Source organism: Xyrauchen texanus, chromosome 27 (genome assembly GCF_025860055.1).
Source record: "Xyrauchen texanus isolate HMW12.3.18 chromosome 27, RBS_HiC_50CHRs, whole genome shotgun sequence".
In the NCBI taxonomy this organism is placed as follows: domain Eukaryota; kingdom Metazoa; phylum Chordata; class Actinopteri; order Cypriniformes; family Catostomidae; genus Xyrauchen; species Xyrauchen texanus.
The window spans coordinates 35,366,865-35,391,439 of NC_068302.1; the positions used below are offsets into that span (position 1 = coordinate 35,366,865).

At 40.3% G+C, this 24,575-nt stretch overlaps 1 protein-coding gene across 2 annotated transcripts in view; it reads left to right on the forward strand.

Moving 5' to 3' along the window:
- dennd2c (DENN/MADD domain containing 2C) overlaps positions 1–23,285 on the forward strand; it is a 39,002-nt gene extending 15,717 nt beyond the window's left edge. For both annotated transcript variants that reach the window (XM_052093779.1, XM_052093780.1), the window contains exons 6-19: positions 5,691–5,763; positions 5,887–5,931; positions 6,028–6,215; positions 6,538–6,647; positions 6,871–6,940; positions 7,466–7,543; positions 8,177–8,317; positions 8,433–8,581; positions 11,799–11,976; positions 17,905–17,946; positions 19,257–19,365; positions 21,498–21,740; positions 21,854–21,940; positions 22,045–23,285. In XM_052093779.1, the coding sequence (XP_051949739.1) occupies positions 5,691–5,763; positions 5,887–5,931; positions 6,028–6,215; positions 6,538–6,647; positions 6,871–6,940; positions 7,466–7,543; positions 8,177–8,317; positions 8,433–8,581; positions 11,799–11,976; positions 17,905–17,946; positions 19,257–19,365; positions 21,498–21,740; positions 21,854–21,940; positions 22,045–22,067 (1,536 nt within the window). In that variant the 3' untranslated portion in view covers positions 22,068–23,285. The remainder of the gene's footprint in view (positions 1–5,690; positions 5,764–5,886; positions 5,932–6,027; positions 6,216–6,537; positions 6,648–6,870; positions 6,941–7,465; positions 7,544–8,176; positions 8,318–8,432; positions 8,582–11,798; positions 11,977–17,904; positions 17,947–19,256; positions 19,366–21,497; positions 21,741–21,853; positions 21,941–22,044) is intronic.
- Positions 23,286–24,575: the final 1,290 nt, after the last annotated feature.

Below are 24,575 nucleotides of genomic sequence, written 5' to 3' on the forward strand. Positions count from 1 at the left end.
AAACATGTCCCACAACTTTTGCTGCCATTAGTTTTACAAATAGAAACATTGCTACTTTCATTGAATCATAGGTGATCAATAGAATGTTCTTAACACAAATGTACTTTTTTTAATACAAATAATGACATTACCACTCACTGGCCCTAAAACCTCCTGTCCCCAGACTGTAAACAATACTTTATGTAGATACATATATATAATAAATGAAGCGTCACTGTTGTGTTAGATGGAAGAGTTTAATTAAAAAAATTCACATCGTTTATAAAAGTTTATAGTTTATAAAATTAACATAAGCAATTAGCAGTATCAAGCAATATCTACTTCATTCTAAAGGCCCTCTTTCCATATTTCACCTGCCATGAGGTCAACAAGACCACACAGACTTTGGTGGTATTTGTACTCATATTTTCTCTCACAACCATGATATCTGCACCATCATACAAATTGAACAGAAAAAAGTTTGCGATTTTTACACAATTTTCCAAATTGTAAGTTCTATTAGTAGCTAAAATCACCAGAAAAATACAATTGGTTCTGATTTAGTACATGCCTGATATGCAAATATAGTTAATTTGTCAGGACTGTCTGCTGTCAACATAACTTTTGGTGACAATTGAATAGATGAGATGAAAATCAGTGTGTAACCATCCTGTATTCTCAAGTCATTCATTTATTAATTGAAAAGAATGCTAGATGTGTCAGTATTTCTAATACATAAGACACATTTCTTTTTCACAGAGTATTTGACGGTGTTGAACCATATTGAGTGGTAGACATGATAAACAAAACTTTCTTCAGAAAATAGAAGAAACAGGAAGTTGCACCCAACCGTAGATGGACATGTTTACCAGAATAATCCAAAATAATTCTTTAATATATTAACTTTTATTTTTTTCAGTTCTGTAGCCTGTGTTTCTCAAGTATTAGAGTGAAACTGAGTGAAATATAGGGAGAGAAAAGAAACTAAAGGAACAGAATGGAAATGTCAGCATTGACAGTCGAAGAGGAAGAGAGAGGGAGGAAGTGGTAAAGAGATGGATGGATGGTAGCAGGAAATGCTCCCCTTTGGAGCACAAGAGGTTGAGGATTATCATGAAGTGCATATGCATCATTCTGGACACTGCTGACTAATCAGCTATATTCAGCTTGTGACGGTGAGATCCATGTAGCTCTTTTAGTAAAACCAAAAGCATCAGACAGAGGCAGTGTGGTTGAAGCTAATGGAGAAATCCTGCTTTAGTGATGAGCGAGAGCAGAAAGGAGAGGTAAGGATATCCTGTTTTTAAAGCTGATGTGTGTAAAGCAAAACACAAAGTATATTTAGTTCTTGATGTGAACGATTAGCGTCTGCGTACATGCCTTTCAAAGTATACTTCATTTGACAGGGCACATACACAAGTGATTGGCGCATGCACACTATGACTGCTATGAGAGACTGGACTATTTATCTTCAAGAGTTTAGACACTGTTTCCTTCAGATTCGAGTTATATAAATGCATGTATCTCTTGACGTGCACATCCACTGTTGTTGTTTTTACATTTGTCTCCTGTTGTTTAGCTGCCATTACATCTTGTTCTAACACTTTTTTGTGACAGAAACAGGTCAACTGTGAGTGTTGCTCCCTTGTAGACCCTAATTAATGCAAATAATTCCAGCTGCATACTGCACGTTCAGAGTACGTTAAGCTAGAAAAATTGGGCCACATGCGTTCAGTGCTCGAGAACTCTGCTAATGACGAAATTTGCCCCTTATGCAGACACCTAGTGTTTGCGTCTTACCGAAGTATACTTTGGACTTAACACTGTGGCTCTGTGGTGCTATCAAAATGTTCCTCTGTATGTTTGAATGGTCTATCTGGCCTGACACAGCAGCAACATTGGCTCAACCAATATTGTGAGTTTGGGGAGGGACTATCTGTATGAGCAACCAATGGTAGACAAGTGAGTTTTTGGAATCTGTTTGAAAACAGTGATTACCTACTCTTATTGTACTAATTTCGTTTAGGGCTTTTTCAAAATCCGTAACCCGAAACCAATATTTCTAACACTAGCTCCTCCTAGAACTTTCAAGCTACATCCACCCAACCTTGTACAGACCTTCAGACTGTTCTGGAATAGGGTGTTATGACTTTTCTAACTGATCGAACTTGCGGTTTTAGCACAGCGGACAATCAAATATCGGAAACCCCCCCATAGACTTACATTGACAGAATTTTTAAATGGGCAAACGGAATGTTTATGAATAGGGATGAGTATTGATACAGATTTCCCATTTGATTCCGATTCACAAGCTCTCAATTCGATAATCAGACATATAATTATAATTGACATATCAGTTATAATTGTCCATTACGTTTTCATACAAAAGAAATTCTCTCTTTGCTAATGCTGTTAAGGCTCCAGTATATTTAAAAGGAAATCAAAGAAGAATGGTTGTGACGTCATTTCGAAAAAATCTGACCAAAAACAAAAACAAATTTGAGATTGTTTCAGTATTTAGTAACAGCTCTCCTGCGCAAACATTCAGAAGAACTTTGTACCGGCTGCTAAACACCTTCTTACTGTTATTGGTCCTCGTCATTGTTAGGTGTGACCTGGAGCTCCTTCTACTTTGGGGCCAACAGCTAATTCTGGTAACTTTGCTGTTAAGATCAGTCAACATGAACACACTGACATGCAGCATTATTAGCGAGCTGGTGCTTGCCTATATCTGTACAATCATTAGTGTAAAGACATTTTCCAAGAACATGTCATATGATTTTTGTTTGATTTAATTAGTCCACAAAGGAATCAAATCTACTCCAATACTCTTAATTGCCCATTCACTCTGTTGTTTGAAATTCTGCTTATCTCATGTGCCATCTGCAGCTGATAGCAAGTCACACGTCTGCCCAAAGTGAGATATGCCTCTTATCATCATTCTTTTGTTTGTATTATCTTTTTTATACACCCATCTTGGCAGTAGTATCAGTGTCATCATAAATTATAATAACAGAGTGGAACCGGTGCATATTATGGCTGCGTATAGTGTGTAAGCTATTAAGCACCATGAATGTAAAATGTAAACATGGCAAATTACACATTATATACAGCATATGCAGTATATTACTTTATAACATCATCGAGTGGTTAAAACAGCTTATGTGACTGATCACGTGCCAATTCTTTTCATAGAATGAAGCATGAAGTCCTCAATAACAAATTTTTATGTCCCTTTATTTAAAGTTTTACATGTATTTAAATGCTTCTCTAAATGCCTCCTACAGCGGTGTGGCCAGTGTATGTATGTTCGCAAACAGTATATTGTTGCTCAGCTGTAAAACATTGCTCAGTATACTGTTGATCAACTTCTTTTTGGCTCTTAGAGAAAAACATTGCAGTGAGTATACTGGAGCCTTTAATTATACAGGGGAACTTCTAATTAGCTATGAAAAGTAAGAAAGTAAGTACGTTTTTCATAATTATGGTCACATTTTAGCTTTTTAAAAATGTACAAATACATTTATTCCAATAATAAATATAATTTCTTGATATTGCTTATATTATACAGTAATTAATATATATGTTTTATAACATGTTTATTGTTTACATATATATGGCAGTGGTGGCTCAGTGGTTGAGGCTCAGGGTTACTGACCAGAAGGTCGGGGGTTCAAGCCCCAGCACCACCAAGATGCCACTGTTGGGCCCTTGAGCAAGGCACTTAACTCCAGGTTTCTCCGGGGGGGTTGTCCCTGTAATAAGTGCACTGTAAGTCGCGTTGGATAAAAGCATCTGCCAAATGCATAAATGTAAATGTAAATGTACGTGCAACAAATCGGTATTGTCTCTTTAAGAATACCAGCAGTTCAATGTGTTTCTGTGTTTTGGTAGAGCGCATATTAACGAGAGAGAGGAGTGGAATGGCTTATTTACTGCATCAGTGCTATGTGTGATTAGAATAAAAAAAACAAAACAGAAAGGGCATTAAAAGAGAGATTATTTGACACACATTACACGGAACGAATCAAACTTTAACTCTCAACACGTAGTAAAAGGATGCTGAACTGTTTGTGATGTTAAAACATTTGTGTATATGACTAAGTTTAAAGACAATACAGATATACTGTATCAGAATATCCAGATGTTTGTACAATACTAAAGTCTAAATGGTTTCCCTTGTAAATTATGCATTTACTGTCCCACATTGTGAGCCTGTTTTATCTGGGGATAAAGCACCACCACAATGTTTCCGTTCATCATGGGCACATGCCACATCAGTGTGATGTCTCATTGCTGTCTGATATGATCAGGGCTTTGTGGTCTCCATGACGATGAACCATAATTAGCATGTCGCATTCTGCTCTGTAAAGGAGAAGATAACAGGGCTGAATTTGTTATAACCACTGTGACTCCACATAGCTGTCTTCATTCAGTTGTTGTCAGAAATACAGGCATTAATATTATGGTTCATTTTCAATATTAACTTATACATTTCAAGTTAATATACATGGACCGTATATGGAAAGAATTTGTACTCGTTCCTCAGTGTGTGCATAATGCAAAGGGGAACGCATTTACATTAAATACGCTTACAAAGGTCTGGGGGGGGTTTAAAAGCAGAAATGTGAAGCTCATATTTTTGTTGAGCACCTACAGTAAGTCTTCAGTAAAAGAATGTTTGTTACTGAAACTGTAATGCTGTCTAAATCATCTTTTTGAGGTGGAACTACTTTTCTAGGGGGGTACGTCTGTTTATGCCACGTCCTCGACTGGTATCCTTGTGCTGTTACCAAGCGAAAGCAACCAGATTTACTTTTTTTTTGTGGTAATCAACATTATGCCACAAATGCTGTCAGTGGAGTTTAACTTGTATGAAACCTGAAACATTCACTGTATGATTAATTATATATGAATTTGTATTCGGTCTGGTTTTGGTGGCAATGCCTGCTTTCACTTCATTCTCAAAAGTTTGAACAAAATATTTGAATCTTTGATTTGGCATATAACTGCGCTAATAAATGTTCTGGTTATACTCTGACATTCACTTATATTTCACAAGACACTTACATTTATCGTATTGTCGGACTTATATTATATTCACTGAAGTGCAGAGGACCTTCTCTTTGGAATAATCTACCCTCATCATTACAATCTGCATATACAATATACATTATCTTTATTTAAAAAACATCTGAAAAGGACTCTAATTAACAAAGATTCATAAACTTTTATGGATTTCATTGTTATGTATTACAATTTTGGAGATTTTACTTCTTTACTATGTCTATGAATGTTGTATTTCTACTTCGATCTCAAACAGAAATTCTTATGTAAATGCTACTTTTATCATCGTTGTATGGCAGCTTAGACTTTGACTTTGAAACTTTGAAGATGCACATTTTTGTTTTTATTTTTTTTGTACTTCTATTGTTTTTATAGGGGAGGTATCTCTATAAGCAATTTTGGCTTCAAACCTCTTTTTTTGGTTTTTATTGTGTTGTGCAAATACAATAAAATAAAATTGTTATAGTTGCATATTTTGAAATACTTTTTCAAGGTAACTGCATTACTGCAAATGTGTGGTTTTTCTTTTTAAACTAAGTGGTGAGTCAAAAGGATTATCTGTGGTATACCGCATGCTCGTAAACAACAGAAAAGTCTTTAACTTGGAATATTGCTTTAAGTTATTGTTTGTGTTTCTTGAATAGCTTGTAAACAGGATTCAGGAGATCTTTGAAGCCAAAAGAGGGAGGAAACGAGTGTGGGCGACCGCAACCAGAGGTGAGCAGGCTATAATATTGATGCATTTCTCACTTTACCTGGTTTACTAAGACCAAAGGTCTATTTTTAATGAATTATATATATATTTTTTAAATCAATCAAAATTCCTGTGTTTTATGGTAGATGAATTGAGTGGGACAGAGAGTGATCCAGAGGAGAGTTCTGAAGGTTAGTGTCTCACTGAGGCCTCTTGTTTATTCAAGTTTAACCAGATTAACAGTTTTTATAAACCCATCAATGCTGTTTACATTCTTTTTCTTTTAGATCGTTCCAAGCGTACCGTGTATGTGCAGTCCACCCTAAAACGTCGGCCAGGTTACCGTACTTTAGAGAGGGACCTGATCCAACTACAACAGCAGCAGCTTTTCCAGCAATTTGTTGTGGTGTCGCTTAGAAAAACATCCCCTGGAAACTCTTACATACCTGAGATCACACAGCAATTCCCTACAAAGGTAAAGAGACCCAATGTAACATGTTTTGTAATGACAAAAAAACAATTCGTAAGGCATTTCATTCCCTTAATGTGACACATTTCAGAGTGAAATGCAGTACTAAGGGGGAAATATTCTTAATAATATCCATCAAGATTTAATTGGATAGTGAAATGTGAGTGTTCTATACCATATTGCTATTATCAGATAGTGATAGTGCTTTTATTTTGAAAGTCATTTTGATTTCATGTTATCTTAAACTTTTAGTGCACTTTTAAATGTCAGCTTTTCTGAAGTGAATTCAGAAAATTCACATTTTTCTGTGTCTTTCATTTGCGTTTAGTTTGAGAAGTCTTCACGTCTGTCTCGTGAAGCCGAGGACAGATTGAAAGCAATTCCCAAATTTTGTTTCCCTGACTGTCATGACTGGCGGCCCTCCTCGGATCACACAAGGTAACATGCTGATATTAAACGATTTATGTTGTTTGGCCAACTGATTCAGACAACTAAGTTAATCTTTGAATTATTGTTACATCTTAACAAAAAAAAGTCAAAATAGGCTTTTCAATGCTGATACACTTTGATATATCTCATGTTTTTAAATTGATTCATAAATTTAACAATGCTGTGAAGTTACTGAGCACTTCAGACCACGTAAACAAATCTTTTTTCTCAGTGAAACGTTTTCTTTTGTCCTGACGGGAGAAGATGGGAGTCGCCTATTTGGATACTGCCGTAAAATTCTGGTGAGTTTCATTCAACAGTAAAATGCGGTCTTACCCGGTCACATAAAGGAATAGTTCATCCAAACTTACCATGAGTGGAAGTCACCATGCACTCACTCACATGTCGTTTCAAACCTGTTTGAAGAATATCCAATGTTGTTAGTGGCATCAAATGCATTTGAGCGTTTTGATTTGAAGCAGAAATGAGATTTGAGAGCTACTACGATAAAAAACAACAATTTTTAAGGCGGTTTTATGATTATTATTTGGCCATATTTAGAGCTCAACATCCCCAGTACACATTCATTTTCATCGTATGAAAAAGAGCAGCACGAACATTCGGCTTACAATCTTTTGTGTTCCACGAAAAAAAGTCATATGGGTTTGAACTACAAGAGGGTGAGAGAATGATGACAACATTTTCATTTGTGAGTGAACTATTCCTTGAATTGACATTAACTTCAATAGTAAATTGTGTTCTTATTGAGATATTTTCTTGGTGGTAAATGTGGACTAACCTTGATCTCTGATTGGTGTTTTCTGCAGCCCTGTGGGAAGGGAAAAAGACTACCAGAAGTTCACTGCATCATCAGCAGATTGGGCTGCTTCAATCTGTTTACCAAGGTCAGGAGCTTTTCCAGGTTTATTGCAATACTTCAATACTTTTCTGTGTAATCAGCTTTAAGCCTGTAAGACAGATGATTGCATGTTTCTTTAGCTATGGGCATTTTTGGCCTTGTGAAATTTTAGCAAGTAAACTTTTTTAAAACACACTTTTTATACTGTCACTAGATTTTAATTTGTCTGCTAACAGTGTGGATATATATGCATCACTGTCATATTTTGTCTTTTTTTCTAAACGGGACAAACATTTCCACTATATCTCCATCATTTCAATCACATTTCAAATTATGTATTTTATTTGATAGCATTCAAATACAAGGTTTGATAAACCTTGATTAGCGCTAACATTTTTGGTTCTTATAGAAATGCTGCCACAATTGAGTCTTAATTAGTGGTCGGCCGATATGTTTAAATGCAGATCTATTTAATACAGTAAATAACATATACGTAAAATTGCTAAAAAAAATAACTGAACTTTTATTTAGCACCATATTTACTCAAAATTTCAGTAAACTATTAAAAAACATATTTTCATTGGAAGATAGCAGTTTCTCTGATTTTAAACTGGGAATTTAAACCATCTGAAGAATATTGTGCATGTGTGCTGATCATGTTTGTGAAAATGTCTGGTAGATCTTGGAGGAGGTGGAGAGGAGGAGAGAGATTTCTCCTGCTTTGGTTCATCCTTTCATGCACAGTGTCATGGAAGCTCCTTTTCCCGCTCCTGGACGCACCATTACTGTCAAGAGCTTCCTGCCTGGATCTGGCAATGAGGTTGACTCTTTAGTTCTTTAAAGATCACAGATTCACTCCAAAAAAAATTATATGGTATTATATTATTATTGGTATTATATCTGAGGTACTGTATGTATCTCTGTTGTGTGCATAGGTTTTGACTCTGTGCAGGCCAGTGGACTCTCGTTTGGAGCATGTGGACTTTGAGAGTTTGCTGGAGTGTCTGAGTGTGAACAGACTCCTTCAGGTCTTTGCTTCAATACTGCTAGAGAGGAGAGTCATCTTCATCGCAGAGAAACTTAGGTATTGCCAACCACACTTTCCAGACTGTTTAATTTTTTTTACTGTTTGCAATCTAGTGTTTAGAAAACGCTAGACGGAGTGCATTTTATTGGAACAGAAGACTTGAGGCACGTTTTTATAAGTGTCATTAAACCCTCCCTAGTTCAGCACCAGTCGATCACACCTCACACTTAAAAAAGGGTCATGAAAGGGTTTGAAAATATTTATAAAGGTGGGGGGGTAGTGGGTGGGAAGGGGTCAAGCACAACAACTCATTCACAAAAGAGATGGCTGATCATCAAAATGTGAGAGGGAACATAATATTTTTGTGGCATTTTGCTGTATTTCAGTCATGGGACAAAAGTATGAACATGAGAAGAGTGAAGATGAAAGAGCAATTTGAAAATTAAAGATTTGAATATTTCTTTCAAACTTTTGAGAATTATGTGAAAGCAGACATTGCTACCAAAACTGCTTAGAGACCCAAAATAAATTAATAGATATTTTGTATGATACTGTACAAGGAATGTTTCAGGTTTAATACAGAACAAGTTAAACTCTGTTGTCAGAATTTATGGTATAATGTTGATAACCACAGAAAATAAAGAAAAAAAAGAAATTAGTTCAGTAAGGCAGATGTTATCCGTCATGTTATCATTTCCATTATCAGATGTACAGAGAAGACACAATTGAATACATGCATCTCTAAGCTGCTTAATGTTTGGAGCATGAGTAGCAGGACTTTTTCCGGTTTTCATCTGCTGTCCATTCTGACGAGTGATTCCGATTTCACTACAGTGTTAAGTGTAAAAGTCCACTCTCATATCTGTTCCACAAGTGCTGTTGAACTTGCACCAGCCAGGAACCACGGTCACATCCTTCTGTGATTTTGAATCCTCCGCTGTAATGTGAGGCTTGCGAGCTCATTCATGAGGCAGTGCAGTGAAAAAACAAAACAAAAAATTACCACTTTACCCTTAAAGGGATAGTTCACCCAAAAAGGTAACGTTACTTAAAACTTTTCTCATCATTTATCTCCCTCATGCCATCTAAGATGTGTATGATGTGTTTGTAGAGCAGATCAATATTTAAGTCCTTTTTCACTTTAAATCTTCACCTTTTACCAGCACCAACCAGTAGGTGGTGAAATGCATGAAGAATAAGAATCACCAGATACAAAAGAAGAAAGAAGAATGTGAAAGTGAAAGGGGAGATTGATAGTAAAAAAAGACTGGATCAATGGAAAGGAGGAGGCGAGAACCGGCTTTTCAATGTAAATAATATTTTAATTAACAACTTAAAACAAGGACACAAACACAGGACGGACATGTCCGTAAACGATCTCGCTCTCGTTGCACCACCGTCTGCCATCAGCCTTTATCCCTCTCCAAGGCTTAATTAGCCTGATAAGGGACCGGGTGTGTATGATCACGACCCGGCCCCGCCCTCTGCCCTGCCACAAAGACTTAAAAATGTTATAATTGTTTTAAATTATGTGCAACCTGTACATGTCTGTCATGACCCTTCTTTTAACTTGACATGGCATCTTAAAAATGTACCCTAATGGGACAATGAAAAAACAAGGAGACGCATCGCCAATGGTCAAAGATGTCTGTCTAGCGCATGTTTACCAGGGATGAGCATTTTCAAGAAATTTTGTAAAAATTAGTAATCGATTAATCATAAATTAAAATATCAGTTAAAAATATCAAGTATGACATGTTTGTGAAATTTACGTTTAGTTTTATTCACAAATGTTACCAAAAATGGTTTCAAAATAAGCTAACTTCAACAAACGATGCTTTAATTTTGGGGGAAAATTTTTATGAAAAATATACATTAATAATGAAAAACATTATAGATTTAAAATTAACAGTAAAAAAGATTTGCACTCACTTGGAGGTTACATAAAAACTAATACTGATGGCATTAGGTTAATGCACATGTATTATTATTATTATTATTATTATTCATAAAAACAGGTGGTGAAAGTTGTCTTTTTATAAAATGCACTTTGCCCATGTCCAGATATTTAACACAGCATATGGGGGGCCTAAGTGAATTCCCCACTCTCGATTCCAGGTCCACCAAAGAATGACACCACAATACACTCTTGAACAAGTTGAATATATTATCTTGAAATTTGAATATATTAATTACACAAAACGTAAAGAAATTAACTATAAAGAAACAATTTTTTTAGATCTTTGTTTTAGTCCAATAGATGTTTTTTAAATTACCAATTATTAACTATATACAAAAAAAATGAAATACATTTTTTTTGTAAAACCAGACTTGCTTTGCTGGGGCCCCTGGTTGCTCGGGAGACATAAGCTGCCGCTTATACCGCTTATAGCTAGAAACAGTCTGCAATGAACATACACACATACTGGCCTGAAAAGCTTCTGTGTTACTCATTCCGCTTAGCATTTCCTATCCACCATTAAAACAGATCCTTGTCCGATAGTATGATAATCAAAATATTACAAGTCTTGTCACACTTGGCTTTGCTTGAAAGCACACAACGACGCCATCATGTCTCCTCTCATTCAACACCTCAACGACACACATCCCCAGTGGACTCAATTATAACAATGAGATTTGGTGAGAGAAGGATCTAGCTGCAAGCCAAGCTCCAAGGAGGGATGGGAGCTCAATACTGCCAGCAAAGATATACAGAACCCCTAACCTAACCCTTTCCCTAACCCAAAACGTGGATGAAAGTGTCTGCCTTTTAGAGCCCCTTTCTGGAGTAACCCTGCCCCCTTCTGGAGTTACCATGGCTGTTTTTGGAGATTCTGCTCCCATTTGTAGATCTCAATGTTGCAGCTACTTGGGAAAGTACAGGATAATTCAGCTTTGCCCATGCCAGGCAAATCCCCAAATGAAAATCAATTTGTAATATTTGAGTAGTGTTTTAATAGTCGACTAGCTGTTGGAGAGCGATTATTCGATTAGCTGATTACTCATGCACATCTATAATGTTTACACAAAATATATTTATATATAAATTAGCATTGATGGACACAAATTCATCTGCTGCCTTTGTAGATAGTAGACAGCAAGTCAGCTCACTAGGGTTTGGAAAAGAGACTTTTAAGATTTGAATGCTTTGGTGAGAAAGAACCTGAAATTTATTATGAGAGAAGTTTGTTCATGCGACAACTTGTGGTGTTGAGCGCTATTGCCACTGTGAACCTGTTCAAAGTTTACTGATCTCTCTGATGTGTCTGTACAGTGTCTTGTCTAGATGTGCCCATTCTGCCCTGGCACTGCTGTATCCCTTCACCTGGCAGCACACCTTCGTACCTGTGCTCCCAGCCAGCATGCTGGACATATGCTGCTCTCCCACACCCTTCGTCATGGGGGCGCTTTCTCCTTCCCTGCCGCAGGTGCTAGAAATGCCCATCGAGGAGGTCAGTCGAATTTTATTTCAGCTTATAATGTTCCTCTAGATTTCATTATGTAGTTTCACTGTAGTTTTCCACCCTCTCTCTGACCCTTAGAGCAACTGTGCCTTTGGGACTTTTTTGTAAATAAAAATTATAATAACGCATTTGAAATGAGTAGCAATGCTTACGTTCAGACTTTGGGTTTGAGATTATGTCCAATAGAATTTGTTCCTTTAATAACAACTGACTTGCAAAGCTCGTGTTACATTATGAAAAATTCACAAAACAATCCTTGGTGAAATGTGCTGCACAAACTGTTAAGATCAGACCTAAATGATGAACAAGAAAAATCCAGTTCTCTTACAAGAGGTTCTCTCGTATTGCGTAAGCTAGCTTACGCTACGGGAAAGATTCATCTTTTCTGAGATATTGAAGCCAAAGAATTATCCTTAATTTTGTATCATTTGTCAACGCAGTGCAGCAGCTGCAGACCTTGAGCGGGCTAGCTAGCGAGCTCATTGGTTGCTCTGCGGCAACTGCTGCAGCCTATAGACGAGCTTGGGCGAACTCGCATCCAATGAGAGGCATCACTGCATCAAAGCCCGCCAAAAAGGGCGTGACTAGAGTGCATATAAGCGTAGTTCGTAGGCTGGAACCCTGATTTTCATCTCTTCAGCGAAGCTCTTCGCATCGGCCATTCCATCACATGGCTCCTCCTCGGCCCAGGAATCCAGCAGGACCCGCGCCGGAGTCGAAGGGGAACTAACACGCCTCCTCACACAGGCCGTCAACCGCCTCGGGCTCGAGTGGTCACCGCCCCTTGAGCAGGCACCCAACAGACTTGACGGCTGCTTTCTACAGAGCCGCCGCCGCGCAGCACCCGCTACCCGGGCCGCTCCCTTCCTGCCGGAACTCCACTTCGGTGGACGGCGCCACTGAGAAGGGCTACGCTTCCATCCCTCCGGTCGAGGATGCGGTAGCAGCACACCTTTGCCCGCCCTCCGCGAGATGGCGGTCTAAACCAGTGCTCCCGTCTAAGGCCTGCAGAACAACTTCCGCCTGTGTTGGCCGCGCCTATTCCGCCGCCGGCCAAGCTGCATCTGCTCTGCACTCTATGGCCGTCCTACAGATCCTCCAAGCGGACCTTCTGCGGGAGTGGGATGAGGAAAGCAGGCATCCAGAGGCGGTTGCAGACATACGGAGTGCTACGGACCTCGCCCTCCGCGCTACCAAAGCTGCAGCCCAAGCTATAGGGAAGTGCATGGCGCGCTGACTGTGACCGAGAGACATCTGTGGCTAACGCTAGCCGACATGGGAGAAGCAGAGCGCTCACGTTCCTCAACGCACCGCTCTCTCCATCCGGTCTCTTCGGCTCCGCGGTGAGTGGTATCATTGACCGGTTTTCAGAGGTCCAAAAAGCCACACAAGCCATGAATCTCTTTCTGCCTCGTCGCGCTAGCTCCTCTGCAGGCCGCCCACGTGAGCCTCCTGCACGAGCCTCTTCACAGCGCCCAGCTCAACAAAGCCAGACTTCTCAGCGACAGGGCGGCCGCCCTCGATCGCGCTCAGACAGCCGCCGCAGACCGCCGCCCCCCCCGCAGGCCTCGGACTAGAATTGCACTGAAACCTGAACAACCGAAGTCCTCCTAGCTTTGTTGACAAAACGACGGATCAGTCCCGCTGCGGCCGGACCACAGTCAAAGCTTCGCCCCCTGTCAGTCCCCTTCCTTCAGGCTACTACAGTGGTAGATTCAGCAGCCAACAAGCCGGTGTTAACGGCGCTTGCCTGCAGCTCAAACGCCGTTTTCACGGCGACCCAAATAAATCTGGTAAAGAGCAAGCATGCCATATGTGTAGAAAATGTGCCCACAACCCAGTGTTCACCTCTACACACAAGCATTACACATCCCGTGTCCATACCAGAGAGCAAACATGTCTTATGTGTAGAAAATGTGCCCACAATCTAGTGTTCACCCCTACACACAAGCATTACACATCCCGTGGCCCTATCACGGCACACTCACATAAATCGGTTACGAACCGCTCGAGTGTTAGGGTTAATAAACGCACCCACGAATCCGTGCGCGCGCCCATTCTCTGGCCGCTCTGTCACACGACCAGCCTTATGTGTAGAAAATGTGCCCACAATCCAGTGTTCACCTCTACACACAAGCATTACACGTTCCGTGTCCCCATCAGAGCACACTCAAAAGCGGTTACGAACCACTCGAGTGTTAGAGTCAATAAATGCGCTCACGAATACGTGCGCGCGCCCATTCTCTGCCCACTGAAATGGACGCGGTGCTCGCACCCCTGCGGAGTCAGGGTTTGCGAATTCTGAACTATTTGGACGATTGGCTGATTTTGGCACAATCACATACGGAGCTTCTGTCTCACAGGACAGTTCTCCTCAGTCATCTGAACAGTTTGGGCCTTGCAGTCAATTGGACCAAGAGCTCACTACAGCCCAGTCAGACAATTTCCTTCCTTGGAATAGAACTAGACTCAGTGGCAATGACGGCTCGCTTATCTACATAGCGTGCGCGCCGTGTACAGCGACTAGCCGCGTCATTTCAGATGAACAGCCTCACACCTCTGAAGAAATTTCAGAGAGTGCTAGGCTACATGGCCTCAGCCACAGCAGTACTTCAACTGGGTTTACTGCGCATGCGCCCGCTTCAGCATCGGCTAAACACCCGCGCGTCTCGCCGGGCTTGGGCCACAGACCGCCAGGCAATCAGAGTGACTCAGACCTGTATTTCAGCTCTGCAGCCCTGGACAGTGGCCGAGTGGTATCAGCGGGGAGTGATGATGGGAGCTATATCTCGCCGAAAAGTCATCTCAACAGACGCGTCCAACACGGGTTGGGGCGCGGTCTGCGAGGGCTCTCCGGTTTTTGGCCTATGGTCAGTTCAGGAAAAGCTCCTTCACATAAATTGTCTGGAAATGATAGCGGTCGAGCACGCCGCCGGCGCTTCCTCCCGATCATTCAGGGTCACCACGTCCTGGTCCGCTCGGACAACAGGTCTGTGGTATCCTATCTAAACCGTCAGGGCGGTGTCAGATCCAGGAACCTCTTCCATCTGACGAAACGCATACTGAGTTGGTCCCAGCGCCACCTGCGCCGCTGAGGGCGACGCGACGTGCCAGGCCACCTGAACGACGGCCCAGACAGACTGTCCAGAGACAATATTCCCCAGGGGAATGGTCCCTGCATGCTCAAACAGTCCAGACGTTATGGCGCATATTCGGCAGAGCAGAGATAGACCTCTTTGCGTCAGAAGAGAACTCTCACTGCCCAATATTTTTCTCGAAGCGAGGACGCGCTGGCCCAGGACTGGCCCAACCGCCCGCTTTACGCCTTCCCTCCCGTCTCGCTATTGCCACAGGTAATGCAGAGGATCAGGAAACGCGCCACTCGGTGCTCCTCATAGCCCCGCTGGGAGAATCAAACATGGTTCCCGGAGCTTACGCAGCTGTCACTGACAGCGCCGTGGCCCATCCCAGTGAGAGCAGATCTCCTCTCGCAAGCTCGCGGAACGATCTGGCATCCCCACCCAGAGCGCTGGGCGCTACACGCGTGGGTGATCAACGACTACCCGTCGCTTTGCCAGAAGGAGTAATAAACACCATCATACACGCTAGAGCCCCCTCCACGAGAAGACTCTATGCATCAAAATGGTCTGTGTTTTCAAAATGGTGCACCGACAGAGACCTGGACCCACGGACATGTGGGGTGTCGCCACTGCTCGTGTTTTTACAAGAGCTACTGGATAAGGGCAGATCCCCATCCACGCTCAAAGTGTACGTGGCGGCCGTCGCGGCGTTCGCTGAACCCCTGCACGGCCAGTCACAGGGTAAAAACGAGCTGGTCATCCGCTTCCTCAGGGGAGCTAGAAGGATGAACCCTCCGCGCCCCCCATCGGTTCCTATCTGGGACCTTTCTATAGTTCTCGAAGCTATGAAAGCCCCCTCTTTCGAACTGCTTCAATCCGTGGATGTGAAACACCTCTCACTTAAAACCGTTTTTCTAACTGCCATATCATCAGTTAAACGGGTGGGAGACCTTCACGCGCTATCTGTCAGCGCTGCGTGTCTTGAGTTTGGACCAAGTGACTCCAAGGTCATTTTAAAGCCTAGACACGGCTACGTCCCCAAGGTGATCGGTACTCTTTTCAGAGCACAGATCATTTCCTTGTCGGCGCTACCAGCATCTGATAGCGAACGCGACGCCAATCTCCTTTGCCCAGTCAGAGCACTGAGATTGTATACTGCGCGCTCCGCATCTTTCAGAAGCTCCGAGCAGCTTTCGTTTCGTTCGGAGGGCGCACCAAAGGTCTCGCCGCCTCGAAACAGACACTGTCCAGATGGATAGTGGACGCTATTGCTGCCGTGTACGCATCAAAAGACCTACCATGCCCGCTAGGCATTAAGGCTCACTCCACTAGAGGCATGGCCTCCTCGTGGGCATGGTCCAGCGGGATTTCCATTCACGACATATGTGTGGCAGCGGGCTGGGCTTCCCCCTCCAGCTTTGTCAGATTTTACAATCTGGAAGTACCCGCTCTGCAGGCTAAACTGCTAGCGGTTTAATATGCTACAGCTCCCCTGGTGAGCTGCATTAATGGGACACAGTCCACACAGACCGGCACCGCCTCTCTGTCTATGTGCTTATGTACTACACACACACTGGCCCGCACTCTTGCCGGCCAAATATTAATTCCCCACTCACAAGGGCTCTCCCGGGTCCCCCTTAATTCCCTGGGGCTCATGCAGTGGATGCTTGGTACGCACGGCTTTGACAAAGGGTTCCCGTAGCGTAAGCTAGCTTACGCAATACGAGAGAACCTCTCGTAAGAGAACGAAGCGGTTACTAACGTAACCTCGGTTCTCTCTAGATGAGGGAACGAGTATTGCGTAACCGGCCGTGCTTCGCGCCACGAGAACCAGGGTTCCAGCCTACGAACTACGCTTATATGCACTCTAGTCACGCCCTTTTGGCGGGCTTTGATGCAGTGAGCACGCGGACGCCTCTCATTGGATGCGAGTTCGCCCAAGCTCGTCTATAGGCTGCAGCAGTTGCCGCAGAGCAACCAATGAGCTCGCTAGCTAGCTCGCTCAAGGTCTGCAGCTGCCGCACTGCGTTGACAATGGATACAAAATTAAGGATAATTTTTTGGCTTCAATATCTCAGAAAAGATTAATCTTTCCCGTAGCGTAAGCTAGCTTACGCAATACTCGTTCCCTCATCTAGAGAGAACCAAGGTTACGTTAGTAACCGATTCGTTTTACACACTATGACCGTGTCTTACTTAGACGCATCTGGTCTGTAGAAAACAGACTGCCCAGAGGGAATTTTATTCAACTTTGTCATTGATCCAATATAAGATGCTTCTAAAAAACAGAGGAGAGCTTTATGATTTGATTATAGCCACGGACAGTTTAATTTAATAACTGCCTTGACTTGAATTGTTTCCATTGTTTAACGGCTTAAAGAAAACTTCAAATTCTGCCAATAAAGTACCATTTTACTAAGGTATAAAGTATTTAATAGTGACTATGAGAATATCCAAATGCATGACAGAAGTCCCTTGTTTTCAATCAGTTGTTATGTGCATCTTGGCTTCAAAATGTCCAAACTTAACAAACTTATGATAGCACACCACATTTAATCAAAATTTGTCAGTTAGTAAAGAAATCCTTATAACTCTGCAACTGATCAGTCGAGACATTACAAAGTCTAATGAGGTTAATTTAAGACACATCTAGTTGTATAGTTGATGTAGAACATGTTTCTGTTATATTTGCTTAATATGTGTTTGTGCTATCTGCATTCAAAGAGCATGAATTGCACATACTGTATGTAAATTTGTTACATAATATGGGCGTTTGTGTTGTCATTGCAACCTTTTTCATGCCCCCTCTCATTTTTTCTTTGTCTCATTATTCTAGGTGCTTATTGTGGATTTGTGTGCAGACAAGTTTGTCGTTCAGGTGTGTATGAGGGTTTTAGTTTTCTAATAATACAGGTGTGTGTGTGTGTGTGTGTGTGTGTGTGTGTGTGTGTGTGTGTGTGTGTGTGTGTGTGTGTGCAGTTTAAAAACTCTTTGTGTATTATTGTTATATGTCATTGAGTACAAAAAATTCTATGGTGACTAATAATTTTGGGAAATGTCATTATAGGCAGAGGTGGCGTTAATCAAAAAGATGCCGTTTTAAATTTTCTGTTCCATTTTACCAGATTTTAAAAACATTTATTGAGTGTGATTAAGGGATAGTTCACCCCAAAATTAAAATTATCTCATTGTTTACATGAGGGTGTCATTTTGTTCCAACCCCTCATGACTTCCTTTATTGCAGGAAACACAAAAGGAGATGAATCTGCTTTAACAGAAAGTTAGCTTCAGTCACCATTCACCAAAAATATTTTGTCATGCTTTTTTCCCATGAATATTGAATGAATGTTGACTGAGACTGAACATTCTACTTAACATCTCCTTTTGTGTTCCATGGAAGAAAGAAAGTCATACATTTTTGGAACAACATGAGGGTAAGTAAATAATGACTTTTAATCTTGGCTACATCAAATCTACAAACACTAATAGAATGGCACACCTCTATATAATTAAAAATTATAATTATGATGGGTAAACATAGACCATGACATATTATCCAGTACGTCAAAGTGACCAATAATGATCATTTGGGACCCACTTTGTATTAGGTGTCTTACTATGTACTTAAGCATTTGATACCATGTACTTATTATGTACATGTATGTGTTGTTGCATAGTACCTGCATTTAATTGTATCTGTAGTTACACTGTTAACCTTACACCTAACCCTACTCCTACTTTTTAGCCTACCCATACCTCAACCTCAGTAGCAGCAAATGTGAATTTTGTGAGACTTTTGCAGAACAACATGTAGTTACACAATAAAAACTTAGTATTGTATGTATTTTAATGTAAGTAAGTAGTAGTTAAAGACACCTTATATAGAGTGAGACCCTTGTTTCACTTCACTTCAATATAAATGTAATTATTATCACTGTACAATACGGTTCTATTCATTAACATCAGTAAATGCATTCATATATTCTCTGTGCATTTTTACATTGAGAATCAATGGGTTCATCCAAAAGCTGAAAAAATTTTTTTTTATATGGAGTTAGGATATAAACATCTACTTTCGATTTGAAAACTTTATGTATTTTTCCCTAGATGAAATGTCTATGATTCTGTCTTAAATTAGCATGCTCATATATGCATCGTTCTCTCTCCCTCTGGTAATCTCTGTCGCAGCTTGGAGATGAGGACTGTATCTTACCCAGCAAGCTGCAGGCAGCGCTTCAGGAGATCGTGGAGAACAGGGAGGAGATACTAGAACAAACCTCACGGGACAGGAAAGGAGGTCAGACTTATCACACATGCCAATATGCTTTCACACCCAAACCTATCAAATCTGACTCAGAGAAAAGATTGGTTTCACTCATGTGTTATAAGGTGTGGTCCATTGTCTCGTTTCTTCAAGTCTTGTTGTCTGTTAATTCATAATTTGATGAGTAATTGACTTGATGAGTGCTTAAAACATGTACAATAGTTTGACATATACACACAATAAACCTCAGTCCTGTGTCACACAAACCTTAATAATGGTGACAATCAACAAACCTCATTAAGTTAAAAGATGAGCTCCTAACATCACCACACAGAGGGGGCTTTGGATCAGCGTTCTCATCATGCTCCCTGTCAACTCCGACCTGGTTTCCAGCTAGGATCAGAAGTTGCAATGATCCAACGTGGTACATTCCATTCAGCAAGATGGAAAAAGGACTACTCACTACTCAGACTTGTATTGGCTCACATCGAGCGGTGACCACCCCCAGCCAACAAACCAGATGGTGTTGGAAGACTTCCCTCATAGCCAGCACAGACCATTGTTCATCCACATTGGACTCCAACTGCCGATTATCCACTGATCGGCCAAGAAGCGATGGAACCTCCATAAAGCCGACTGGGATCTGTACAGTAGCAAGCTGGAGAGAAGTGTTGTAACCATTCCTTCTTGCTGCATCCCAATTGAGGAAGTTTACCAATGATACGAAGGAGCAATTTTCAGTTCTGCTACTGCAGCCATCCCCTGTAGCTTTAGGCTGGTCTACACACCATGCTTGGGTGTTGAATGACAAGCTCTCCTCGAGGAGTATGAAGGGTCTGGAAACCCCAACATTGCCGACCACCTACTTGAATCCCTGGATGATGCCAGACGAATCAGATGGGAAGAATCAGTATAAAAACTCAACTTCACCCACTCCAGTCGGAAAAGTTGGAGCCTGATTCGTCGACTGGGAGCCTCCCAAATACCACCAGTACAGTCCAGTCCAGCTGTCAGTCCACATGCCGATGCCAGCCACCTTCTCCTGGAGCAAAAGCTCCAATGTCGAAACCACACCGACAATCCGTGTGCAACGGTCCACGCTGAACCGATTCCGGACGGGACAAGGTCGATGTGCAGTCAACCTTGTTCTGTGGGGTCAAGCCACCAACCCAAACTGCAGCTGTGGGGAATCAGAAACCATGCAGCACATTGTCAATGAGTGTCCGCTAACTCATTTCTATGGCGGACTCGAGGCTCTACACCTGGCATAACAAGATGCTGTTCTGTGGCTGGGCACGCAGTGCAAACGCTAAGAAGAAGATGATTACCACACAACTATTAACTTGGTGGCAAAAACACCAAAAATAACATAAATAAAGTCAGCAAAAACAACAACTTAACTAAAACACTTACCACATAATTAATTCATGTTGCAATGCATGCTGTGAACTCACACATCAGCAACACTATTCAATAAGAAATTGTTCAATTAGACAACTCTGTTTGACTAGTTGGGACAACATTTGGGGGAATATTGTTGGACTAACATGTACATATACATTTTGAGTTTCTGTGACTCAAAACCCCCCATAATCTGGATAAAATGCAATTTCATTTTTTATAGTGTAGTAGTCTTACTCTGCAAGCTTCGTGTAGAGATCGCTCAGTTATACAAAAAGTAGGGAAGATGACTCCCAATACCAAGATTTCCGGTGAAATATCACTTTATTCCGGATTTGCGGTCATTATTCAGAAATATCAGACTGTTGCTTGGCGCAGTTGACAAAACAGGATTGAGTATTCCAGAGAGCAGTGTAATAAATATCTATATATTTATTTATTTGCCCTGAAATTATTTCAAAGGTTGTTCTTTTTCAATCAGAGGAACCATCATTTCCACCAAGCAGCCATTGAGGCCAAGTTGATTTAAAATGTTTTATGTAAAATACAGTTCAAATCTAGTTTAGAAATCCACAAAGTTTGAAAGGATGATATTTAATAATTTTCATTCATTTGCACAAAAGAACAATAAAGTCATCATGATATTGCTTGATGTACTTAGAAAACATTACTGGGAATATTTTATGCATCACCCAGCCCTAGTGTAGTTGTTTTTTACTAAATGTAGTCTCATTGTGTGACGTTATGGTTCCATTTTCCAACAGATGAATCAGACCTGAGCACTTTGATGTCAGAGGCATTTGTGTGGTTCTTTGTTGAGGTGGTTGGGCATTATTCCCTTCATATGACCGAAGGAGGACCTGGTGGGTCCCGAGAGCTGCAGAGGGATGTTTTCAGGAAATCTCATCCTTCACGAGGAGTGCGACAGTTTCTGCAGCTCTTCATGGACACACAGATGTTTGCCGGTTTCATTCATGACCGAGAGCTTAGAAAAGGAGGTGTTAAAGGTGAGCGAGGGGGGTGTTTATAGAAAGCCAACTATGAAGACTTATTTGTAAATATTTATTTTTATGTTTTTATGAATTTTGTTTTGAGAAGAATGTATCATCCTGGTTTACAGGACTGTTTGAACTGAGAGCTGCAGAATATCTTGATTCCTATCCTGAACCAGAACAGAGTGGAGTCAACAAATTTCTCAAGGGGCTTGGTAAATCATTTTCTGCGTTTCCATTTGAGTGGAATGAGAAGACAGAGAAAAAGTGATTTTCTTTGTTTTGCTCTAAACATATTTTGTTTGCATATTTTTTGCAGGGAAATTCTTACAGAAGAAATAAAGGACTGTCCAAACAGCACTAAATCTGAGTCAGACGCCAAGTATGATCGGCCATTAATTCTTCACAGGAGTGTGATGACTCGACCGACATCTCGTTTCATGTCCTGTTGAGAATACTCTTGGGTGGAGATGAGGTCAACACTGGAATCAGCTTGTTCCGCCCTGAAAATTCTCCAGCTTGGATTTGCTGTGCCATCACAGAAGAGGAAACTGCTTGAAATGAGTTTTTAAGCTCAAGGAACAAAGAGGATGGAAGTAGAACACAGAGGAAAGGGAGCAGTCCCTGTCATGTTATTTTGGTTATAACTAGGGTTGGGTTAATGGCCATTTCAGATGTCTTTCACTTACCTGTTTTTTTGTCTTTAATGTCATTTGTATTATACCAGAACATAAGGTAGGCTAATGAAAGTATTTTTTTGTATCTAAAAAATGTTCCAACTGAAAATGATATGTAGTTAAAAAAAAACATAATGAAGGATGGCTTCTATTCCCCTTCAATAATTAATTTATGATTTATCAGATGCACAGAAATGACATTTCAAGTTGAATGTCAAACATTAAACTTTTGTCATGTTTGCTCTTTTTACTTTCGGTGATAATTTTACTCAATTTCTACCAGTTGATTTTCTTTTTGAAACTTGAATTATTTTGTTGAAACAGGAAGAACTTAAACCAAAAATATTTATAAATTCAAGTTATATTTCAAATGAAACGAAAAAGCAATTAAAATAACAAAGTGGTCAAAAAAGTTGTACATAACCACCTCCCCAAATCCAAACATTTACAGTCTCCATCTTCCTCCATTTGCTGTGATGTAAGTATCAGTCAATTGACAACAGGTAGAAAATGACCAATACAAATTAAGGACATAAAGACATTAATAAATGTAAACAATAATAATAATAATAATAATTGAAATGTAAACAAATCATTACTTTAAGAAAGTTTAACACAAATCCCTATTTTTGTTTTGATAAAATGGCAACAACTATCAATGCAAATTTTTAGAGACTCTTACTCTTTGTATGGTATTTAGGAATATTTTTGTAACTAAGTTTTTTATTACATTTGCAAATAAAAATACCTTCTCTCTCACAGTGTTAGCAAGTGTATTAAACCATGTGATCGAATTGCACACCTTAAGGAAAAATAGCTTCTTTTTTTCTGGTCAAAAATGTATCAAGATTGAAAAAATAAATTCCTTTTTATTGAATATCGATGGAGCAACATCATTTGTGTGAAAATTATTATAACAGCAGTTTGTTTTTATTAAAATGATTATTCTTTTTTAAAGGGGAGAGGGATATCATGTAGAGATAGGGGCAATTGTTACAGTTCAAAATTTGTCAACTAATGCAAATACAGCAAAATGCTTTTTTGAGTAACAAATTAAGATAATGCTCATTCAAAATAACCACTTTGGAAAAGGGTGTGCCAATTCCTGTTCATTTCAATCATATTTGGCATTTCATAACATCTCAGATTTTCTATAAACAAATTAATCTCCATTGTAGTTGGTGAGAAACAGATAAAAAAATATAAGTCCTTAAATTCTCCTGAAAAAACGTTCCCTGCATCTCAATCAGCTCCGTCGTGAATCAGTATATTGTGAACACGAATGTGTGCACTGTAAAGGTACTGATCCACTGAACATTGGGACACCAAATGACTCCCATCACCTGTGCGATAAGAGCTCATGCATAGAATGGCACTGTCCTTAATTTTCCTTGAAGATATTCAAACGTACAGTGTTATTATAACAGATAAATTACATAAAGAAAAAAATCTATATTAGATTGCATTTTAAACCTTTTAACAACTCATATTTAAAAGATTGTTTCACTTTCATGTAATTATGAAGGAAAGACATTACAAACAGCATCTCTTTTGAAGAGAAAACAAGTCTTGGACACTTGTGCTGGTCTTTAAATGACTTGAGAGACTTAAGAAGACATGACAACGTTTCCGGTAGTGAGCAATATGCTCCTTGGTTTTTACGGTGCATTGTGGGGTTTATTAGGGAGCGAACCTTTCAGTTCCCTGGAACGATTTTGCGAATGAGACATTAATGGCTGACTCCCTGATCAGTGCCCTGACTACTGAACAAGGGAGCTGATTGAGATGCACCCTTTAACTCCTAAATTCTGTCCAGTAGGTGGCGATATGCACGAAGAATGCATATAATCAAAAACAAAATTGTAAGTGGAGATTTATAGTAAAAAGAGACTTAAATATTGATCTTTTTCTCACCCACACCTATTATATAGCTTCTGCAGATATGAATTTAACCACTGGAGTCATATGGATTACTTGTATGCTGCCTTTATGTCCTTATTGGAGCTTCAAAGTTCTGCCTACCATTCACTTGCACTGTATGGACCTACAGAGCTTCTTAAAATCTTCATTTGTGTTCTGCAGAAGAAAAAAGTTACACATCTGGAATAGCATGTGAGGGAGTAAATAATTTTTGGACCTGCGAATTTAAATTTTTGGGTGAACTACCCCTTTA